This window comes from Zingiber officinale, chromosome 3B, assembly GCF_018446385.1.
Source record: "Zingiber officinale cultivar Zhangliang chromosome 3B, Zo_v1.1, whole genome shotgun sequence".
Classification (NCBI taxonomy): domain Eukaryota; kingdom Viridiplantae; phylum Streptophyta; class Magnoliopsida; order Zingiberales; family Zingiberaceae; genus Zingiber; species Zingiber officinale.
In genome coordinates this window covers 116366382-116376014 of record NC_055991.1, presented here as the reverse complement: position 1 = coordinate 116376014, position 9633 = coordinate 116366382, and the positions used below count along the sequence as shown (strand labels likewise).

At 35.5% G+C, this 9633-nt stretch overlaps 1 protein-coding gene and 1 long non-coding RNA gene across 8 annotated transcripts; one reads left to right on the top strand and one right to left on the bottom strand.

Annotated features, from left to right (window-relative positions):
- Positions 1–231: 231 nt before the first annotated feature.
- LOC121968545 lies at positions 232–885 on the bottom strand. Its single transcript, XR_006108207.1, has 2 exons — positions 700–885; positions 232–524 (listed from the first exon to the last, which is right to left on the bottom strand). It is a non-coding gene; the product is annotated as an uncharacterized LOC121968545 (long non-coding RNA).
- Positions 886–2090: 1205 nt separating this feature from the next.
- On the top strand, positions 2091–9633 carry LOC121967386. 7 transcript variants are annotated; one of them, XR_006107746.1, is made up of 7 exons: positions 2091–5103; positions 5296–5535; positions 6493–6620; positions 8675–8824; positions 9002–9104; positions 9183–9246; positions 9337–9579. XR_006107746.1 is itself a non-coding variant. In XM_042517558.1 (7 exons), exons 3-7 carry the CDS (start codon positions 6601–6603, stop codon positions 9224–9226), a joined length of 366 nt encoding a protein of 121 aa, XP_042373492.1. In that variant the 5' UTR covers positions 2091–5103; positions 5296–5535; positions 6493–6600; the 3' UTR covers positions 9227–9633. The 7 variants fall into 7 exon arrangements, 3 of the variants coding, with proteins under 3 accessions (XP_042373492.1, XP_042373491.1, XP_042373490.1); XM_042517558.1 differs by adding an exon at positions 7622–7670 and having other exon boundaries at positions 9183–9633; XM_042517557.1 differs by lacking the exon at positions 9183–9246 and adding an exon at positions 7622–7670 and having other exon boundaries at positions 9337–9596.

Genomic DNA, 9633 nt, shown 5'->3' with positions numbered 1-9633 from the left:
ATTCAATGGTTCAGGGCTAAACAACTTTTATTGCAAAAAAAAACACACTCGGACTGTAATCAAATTTGATTACATTAACAAATATTTCATCATATATATATATATACACACACTTCCCACTGTCACTCACTCCACGCACCTCCGGTGCTAAAGCCCCAGTAGACATATATGTGGCTCAACCCTTGCGATGATCAACTAATTGAATGACATTCATTGCTTCAAATATCAAAGTTTGAAACAACCTTTGTGACTTTCTTAGAGTTTGTTTATTATTGCGATTTTGATCAAAAGTTCAACATACTATGCACACACTTCTTAGAACAAACAGCTCAATACAGAGGTTAAGGTAGACAAGAGCCCCTTTTTATTGGAAAAGTAACTTGCTGAATAGTTTTGAGTCTTGATATTTCATGACTCAACCTTGTTTGCTTCAAAAGGGAGGAGGACCATGAGGCCCTGGAGGTCCTCCAAAAAAGGGGCCACAGCATTCCTGAAGCAAGCAGCAGCAGCACAAGAAGTAAAAACTGCAATCCAGCAAAATTAATTAATTTATTAATTGCAAATGATAATTTTACTGATTGGATCGCCGAGTGACCCGGTTTTTCCTTATCGGTCCAACCGGAATCAAATCATAACTTGTACTCAAAGAGGTGTTTACTTGAAGAGGCAGATGTGTGTGCAGTAGGAAGGAGAACTAACCATGAAGGTATGAAGCCACCAAAACCAGGTCCCCCCCATCCTGGACCTCCAGGAAGAGGGGCCCACCCTGGGCCAGGACCTGGTGGTCCTCCAGGCCCCATGAAGAAGCAGATCAAAACTTCAAACAATAAACAGAAAGAAGCAGAGGAGAGGAGGGAGCTGATAATGAACACCTTGTGTTTGTGTGCCTTTGTTTCAGAGTAGATTGGGGGGTTTATAAAGCCATGAAGCAGGAGAAAGCTCATCTACCTTTCTTCCCTAACAGTCAATCTTCATTCTTCAGCTACTATTCTTCAGAATTGTAAAAAAAATAAATTATATAAAACAAGAGGTGTTTACACATGACAACTGACAATGAAAGGAATTTTGTTGGATTGCTGTTTGAAGGTTTGAAACTACATATTCTCCTTCAAAATCCTCAAGGATGATATCGAAATCCTCCAATAAAATCTATTTTTATAGGTGTTAGATGAGGTTTAAAATCATCTAATAGTCGATAGTCGACTGTATGCCTCCATCAATCGATTGTTCCTTTAAATTCGACTTGTCTTCACTTTAGGTCGAGGATGTTGAGATGTGAAAATTGTTTCTATCTTATTTTGCTATGTCTTGACACATATTATTCCAATTAATTTTGTTTTTTCTATGAAATTAGGATGAGAACCTGTTCCATTTTAGTTTTGTGATAGTGACTTATTGATGATTGGTCATGAATATTAATTTCTTCTCTCTATTTTCCAATCATTATCCCTTCAGCACGAGCACATTCATTATAGCACAAAAAATAATTATACTCGCCTTAGATATCTTTTATTTCTAAATTATATTAAAAAAGATAAATCATAAAATCGATTTATAATTAGCCGTAAAGTGACTGATAGATCACTCATGAGATATATCTAAATTAACTTCAAAAATGATATATTTTTCTTTTATAGTTTATCTATTTTTTTAATTTACCTCTTAATTTTTTAAACATAACAATTGCACTTCTAATTCATTGAATCATAACAAATACGACTTAAGTGATTGCCATATTTATAAATAAAATTAATATTTAATTTAATAAGTACTTATTACATTTTAACACTATACGGTACTCACTGAATAAGCTCAACTCAAGGGTAATTTCCAAGGGCAAATTTAAAGATATTGTAATTTTAAGGGGCCGTCGATTTTTTTTCATAAATATCACATATTTGAACGGTTTAAGATATCACACGAAACCCGATTTGATTTAAAAAAAAAAATACTTGAAAAGAGCACCTCGCCGCCTTCGTAGCGGAAGAGACGACGAAACCCACCGATCGATCTGATCGCCTGAATCTCCCGACGCCGGCAGCGACTTCGCCGGATTCTATACAAGTATTTCCTTCCTCATTTTTATAGCATCGGTGAGATCTCCTTTCTTCACCGCTTCCAGCTGCGTCCCGAATTCTTCTGCTCATGTTTTCATGGGTCGGAATGACCTAGGGTGTGGGTACCGCGGCTCTGCCATTTCCGGCGGTGGAGCTTCTGATGTTCGATTTGTTTCCCCTGTCCCTCCTTTCGCCGCTCTCGACCTTCCTTCGGTTCTGGCTCCCGGGGAGTAGTCGACGGCCGCCGGGCTCTCAAAACCCCGTCTTGCTAATGCGAGGAAGAAGCGCGCATCCTCCCGTGTGAGGATGGATGTGATTTCGGACACTGAGGATGAAACAGGGTTCAATCACTTTCGTTACGGTGCGGCAGTTGCTGCATCGGATGCTCCCAGGTCGAATGAGTTTGGAGGAACGCACAGGCATCAGGAGAAGTTCATTGGATGGAAGCCATTTCATGCCAAAGAGGAGGATAAAGTTTCAGAGAATTCGGAATCAGGTGAGTTTGAGTCTTTGAAGCATGGAGTTGATGCTGGTGGTTTTGTCTTTTGGAATGGCACGAAGACAAGCTCCAGGTTGGAGCAGAGCACCGAATATTGTGCTTCGGAGTTGGAGCATGGTGATTTTGAGTCTAATCCAACATCCAGAAATTTAGGAGCTGAGAATACTGCATTTAGCCATGACAGAAGTGGTTGTGATTCTGCTGCTGATATATTCCTGCTTGGGAGGGAATTGAAGGAAGACACTAGTTCCATTCAAACTATGCCAGTGGTCGATCCAAATTTTGGTAATTTTGCATCAACTAAATCTGAAAGTTCTGGATTTGATTTTGGTGCTGGATCGTCAGCAAATTTCAATTGGGATAATACTGGGGAGCTGAGTAAGAAGGGCACTTTGGATACGTTTTCATTAGTTGACAGCAAGGAGAAAAGTTTGAAACCTAATTTGACTACTGAGAGTTTTGGCAATCTAGATTTTGGTAGTTGTCAGTTAGGGAAGTATAAAAGTGTTCCATTTGCCGGAGAGGTAATTAATAGTTTTAAAGTGAAAGACCTAATAAACAATCAAGTGAAACATCTTCCTTTGTGGATAGAACGCCCATGCATTCTGATTCAATAGGTCTGAGCACAGGTGAGACCTTGAATTGTGGCAAGCTACTGAATCCTGGGGTTCCATTTGTAAATAGTTTTGTACCTAGAAAGCTTAAAAACACCTTTGTTTTTGGGACAAATTCAGCAAGCAATTCAGATTCAAAAGATAGTGTTGCTAAGAGCATTAGACAACCTGTAAAAAGTGAAATTTGTGATGATTTTTCTTCCATATTTAATAGGAGGGTGTGGATTTGTTCTAATTCAGTTGATAGTTCTTTTAAAGCTTCTGATAGTCCTTCATTCTCTAGTCTTCATGATCAAATGGAGAAGCTGAATTTGCAAAATTCTGATGATGCTATTCTTTTTGAAAGGATTAACCAAGGCAAAGAGGATACTAGATTAAATTCTGCTAATTTTTTCATGTTTGGTAATAGTAATTCTGCTCCGAGCAGCTTTCATGCTGAATTAGAGAAGCTGAATTTGCAAACTCCTGTTGATAATATTAATACAGAAAGGGGAAACCAAGCCGTTGAGAGTGCTAAACTTAATTCTATTAATCCTTTCATGTCCCATGAGTCTGTTCCTAGTAGCTTTCAAAATGTAATGGAGAAGTTGAATTTGCAAAGTTCTGGTGATGATTTTGCTTCTCAAAAGAGAAACCAAGATGATGACAACACCAAACATGATCTGTTGATGTTTTGTGTTTGGTGAATGTTTTCCTAGTAATCTTCATGATGAAATGGAGAAGATGAATTTGCAAGATTCAGGTGATGATATATCTTCCGAAATGAGAAACCAAGCCGATGAGAGTACAAAACACAAGATGGCTAGTTCTTTTGGGTTTGTTAATGACAAGTCTTCTTAGACTTCCTCTGGCTGTAGTCCTGTAAATCCATCAACTGAGAAGGATAATAAAGTGGAGATTCAGAGAGAGCTAGAATCAGATAATGTCAGGACTGTCTTCAATTTCACAGGTATGCCCGAGCAAGCAGGAATTACACACACAGAATTTAGAAGTTCAAAAACTACAGAAGACCTATTGAAGGAGAGTTTATTTTCTGGACGATGTCAAACTATGCCATTCATTGGAAGGAAGGCTGATTGTAAAGATTTCAGAATGAGAAAAAGAAATAGTAAACTAAAAAATATCATTCTACCACATCAAACCTTTGCTCAAACAATTTCCTCCATTGAAGAAGTGTTTGAAAATAAATATCCAGATTCTGTTGATTGCTGCTTATCGATGGATTATTCTCCTTATCAAGAGAACTTAGTTGCTGTGTCAAGTTAAGAGAAGATTCAGTACCATCAGGTAAATCCAAACATGCTGCCTCAACCTAGGCATCTATCGATACACAAAAATCAATCCGTTTAGATGAAACTGAATGCCTTATTTCTACCACACAAAACTTGAATAACACTGGAGATAATCCAACACATGGTGAACTAAATCAAAATGATTCCGTAGATTATTTAGACAGAGAATTTGGTCTCAAATATTCAGAAAAATTTGTTCCAAAGTCTGAAATTGAGGATGTTGCTTGTGGAAGTAGCATTGCTGCAACAGAAATTGAACCTCTAGGTGCTAGTCAGGGAGGAACATGATTTACTTCAATTCTTCAGTAGAAGACTTTGATGGTGAAAATTTTATGTTTGGTGCATCATCTTTTGATTCAAAGTCCATTGTCAGCATCAAAGTATCAACACCGAAAGAAAAACAAGATGAAAGTTGTTCATGAGATTTTAAATCCTATTTCAAATTTTGCTCCCATGGATTCATCAATGAATATTCTTCAAATTCCCAGCAAGTCAATGCAACCAAACCGTGCAAGAGGAAAAAAAAATGTGAGCAATACTGGAGATGGCACAAATACCAGCCTGGAGGTCAAGAAAGAGTTCATTATTTCTGACCCTGGAAGAGTAGCAGAACAGGAAGCTTGTGAAAAGTGGAGACTTAGGTACTTATTATATCTTTTCTCATTTATTAAGTTTGTGCACTTTCATGTATTTTGTAAGGTACAAGGAGCAGCACCTGTAACTGAGTGTGACTTTGATTAACTTTATTCAAGGTTACAAGGGCTTGTTGTTTGCAAAATGTCATCAGTTAATACAAATGGGCTTTACATTGTTGACAATTTCACCTTCATTAGGGGTAATCAAGCTTATGCAGAAGGACATCTTCTTGAAGCCGAAGAGTACTATACACGAGGGCTGAACTCTATCTTTTAGAAAGAAAATAATCAAAGCTGAAATCAAGCATTGATGTTGTGCTATAGTAATCGTTCAGCTGCACGAATTTCCCTTGGAAGAATGAGAGATGCTCTTAATGACTGTATGCTAGCTATTGCAATAGATTCCAGCTTCCTCCGGGCTCAAGTCAGGGTTGCAAGGTGAGTCTTTATTGATTTGGTGGTTGATGCCATATTTTCATTCATTACATGTAGTATTTGATTTCAATCAGATTTTATACATGTACATTATACTTGATGATTGTCGTGAATCTTGGGATAGTTTCTCTAACTCTTCTGAAAAGCCTGCTAATTTAGTGAATCATATGTCTTCATGATGGAAAGTGTGGATTTTCTAAATTCTGAGTGCAAAAAGAATCAAGTTCTTTTTCTAACTACTTGTTCCTTGAAAGCTCTGTTTATGTGGAGACATTTTTTTTCTTCCAAAAAAGATATCACGATTAACACTTGAAACTTAAGACAAATGAGGATGGACATAAAAAGTAAAGATAATTCAATGAAAGTAAAATGGAAGAGATAAACCAACCGCTGATCAATTCTCTTTTACTTGAACTTAAATGTTGAAACTGAAAAGCGGAGACTAAGATGTGAAAGTTAAATATTCATCTATTTTAATTATTTCTGCAAATATGGTGGAGGAATGAAACATTGCTTCTATTCATGACTATAATTTAATCCTCTTGGTGACTAGTGATTTTGGCCTACAATCTGCATGTCAAGCCATTAAGTCTGGAATGCAAGTTTTTTTTAATGAAGGCCATTAAGTCTGGTATACAAGTTCCTTTTTCTTCTTACATGAGTTCATGTTCCATATTCTAAGAGCTTTCATTGGCATCACATAAAAGATGCCTGTCCTTGGGATGATTTAATGGTTACCACTGGTTGTTAAATAACAATTTAAATAGTCTTTTTTGCTGCAGATTACTTCTATCTTACCTTCGGTTGTGATATCCAGAGCACTTTTGTTATTTTTTGTAGATGTTTTTTATTAAACTTAATTTAATTGATGGTCAGATGTTTGGTTGCTTTTTTGTTTTATGTTGCATTATGATTTATACAACTAAAAACTATTACCTTATAGTTTGTTACTTGATATAGTTGCCATCTCACACTGGGTGAAGTTGATGAAGCAATAAAATTTTTTAATGACTGCTTGCTCTCAAAACATGATGGGAATCTGGATGAAAAAATATTGACAGTCTTCTGATGGACTTCAGAAAGCTCAGGTAGCACTTGATCTAGTTCTTGTGCTGATTACTTGGTCTTCTGATATAACATGGCTGATGTATGGTTTCTATTACATGCAAAATGACTTATGAGATTGCCTCAATAACGGTTAAACCAGTAAGGACCTGCAGGATCAGAAAGATTTTGTGATATCTTTTGAGAAAATGGTAACTAATTTGCCTGCAAGCAATTCCTTAAGCTATGACTTTTTACTAGTTTATTTTTTGTCAGTTGAATTTGTACTTACAAAGTCATGCATGTAGCAAAATATAAAGACTAGTATGCTTTTGGAAAGGGATAGCTTAGAGAGCGTTTGGTTTCTACTTTCATTTTATGAAAAACGGGCATTTTTCATTTTCTTAGAAAATGACATTTAGACATTCTCTATTTTCCCATAAAATGATATCTCCTTTTCTAGAAAACAAATGTGAAAATTTTCAACCAAACAATATTTTTTATTTTCTCAGAAAATGAAAATAGAAAATTTACAAGCCAAATGTGCCTTAACCTTCTAAGGTTGGATATCTGATTTTTGTGCAGCATGGTATTTTCAAAAGAGATATGCGAAGCAGAATTTTTGAAGTCTAGGAGATAGATGAAATTTGCAAGTGTTTGTTGTTGTTTGTGGTACAATCTTATTTGTTTAGCGTGTTATGAATCTTATGTTATTCAATTACTCTGCTGAACAAAAATTCAGCATTATGAAAGCTCTCTAAAGCTAACATGAAGACTAGATTGAGAGAACAACTCAGCATGTGTTTGTCATCACTTTTTATTTGTACATCTGGAAGTCTCTGGTACTACATATTAACAATTTCAAATGCTCTAAAATCTGAATATCAACATGATATAGGATTTACTTTGATATATAAAAAGTATATAGAAATTTTACAACAAATTCTCTCAATAGCCTACGAAACCCCACTAAATGCTCTCAAGAATGTGGATTTTGTGGGTTTTTTTTTTCAATTGTTTATCTATGAATATTCTCTCTTATCAGAAAATTTCATGGGATTGCTGAAGCCTCAAAGTTGAGATATATGATCATGGTATGGACATGCTCTAAAGCAACAATATATTTTATAATTAGAAAAGTTGAATTCATTTAGAGTGGAAGGTGTGAGAGGTAAAGGAATGCCAAAAAAAAACATTAGCTATTGTTATAAAAATTAATTTAACTAATTTGTATATCAATAGTGATATAGTCTTTCCACCAGCTCAAGTTCAAACAATGGATAAAATTCATGTAGCCGATCTTAAATAGTTGGGACAAATATAGCTTGTTGATGATGATGGTTGTGCATTGAGCTCAATAGTGTTTAATCCATGTAGTCAGCTAATAATGGTTGGAATGTATTATTTGTTTTTGATGTCATTGTCATTTAAGTAGAGATGCAATTCCTGAGCTACTCCTTCAATTGTTTTATACTTTAATTTGTAGCACATAAATTACATATAGTGTTTCATGAGGCCCATATTACCAGTAAATGCAGATTATATTTGCATTTTTCTTCAATAATAACTCACTTTATCATGGAGTGCCAATGTAGGATGACTAATTGCACTCCCTGATAAAGGGTTCTTTGACCCATTTCATTAATGACATGGACATACACATTCATGTTTTCTCTACTTAATGGTACAATTCAAATGCTATATGGAAATTAAATTTTCCAAATTGAAGGGTTCAAGTATATGAAGAATCCACTGAGTGTCTAAGATATACATAAAAAGGGTTTGAGTAATTTGAAAAAGGAAATTTGTATTTATGCTTTGCTGCTGGCTCATTCCTGCCTCATATGAACCATAATAATTAACTATGTTGTAACCTATTTGGAAGAAAGAGTTACCTGCTGATTTTTTATGGTTTGGTTCTTACAGCTAATTGATGATTAACATTGCTAGACTACTGCTATACGTGCTAATCCTCAACAAATAAAATTTTCATGTTGAATTATTCTGTTTGCTTTAGTTATGCTAGTTGTGTGCACTTTTGTTCGATTACCTTTGCCTTCACAAATTGGTAGACTAAAATACTTCTTTGGTGCCATAGCAAGTGGCTGATCGCATGAGCCAGGTTGAGGAGCTTTTACTCAAAAGGACATCTAATGGACTGATAAAGGCGTTACAACTGATCTCTGAGTCCTTAGTAATAAGTGCACATTCAGAAAAATTAATGGCAATGAAAGCTGAGGCTCTTATGGTTTGTAATTTTAAATTTAATTGTCTATGGTTTGAATAGCGTCCTTAGTACCATAATGACCATTCTTCTCTTCTATTCGAATATATATTGGAAAGTAGCAAGAGGATTCATATTATCTTAGATACATGTTTTGAAGATCTATTTTAGTATCCTGAATATTGTTCTTCAATTTTACAGCTCCAAAGGTATGAAGAAGTAATCAACTTCAGTGAGCAGACTATGGGACATGCCGAAGTTAATGCTTTATCTTCTGGAGCCAATTTACAGCCAAACAAAGAAGGTAACTCTGTAAATCTCCAAATTTTCCCCCTATATTGCTGGCGTTGGCTCCTGAAGGCAAGGGCTAACTTCTATTTAGGAAAACTAGATCAAGCATTTGAATTGCAGAAGAAGCTTGAATAAGGGAAAAGTATAGTGGACAAGTACTGTTAAATTTCACTATATTTTCTCAGAATTTAACAGGATAATGTTGTTTCTTCAAATATGTTCTTACAAATATTTTATTTACCTAGGGATAGCAGCAACTCAGACTCTTCCACATCACTGTATGCCTCTGTATGTGAGCTGTTACGCCTTAAAGTAAGCCATTTATTTTCTTTTTGGCATTATGCTTAGTAGAACTATTTTAAAAAATTTATGTAACATGATTTATACTTCAGGCACCTAAGCATACCTTTGGCCTTTCTTTTCTGTAATCTCAGAACATTTGGTAACATTAAGTTCAGATCAGCTCCACTTTGTTAGGGCAAACCCTATGTGGCTTTTGTTTTCATGTTATTTATTTTGTTACGATTGGTGTTGGTTTACTT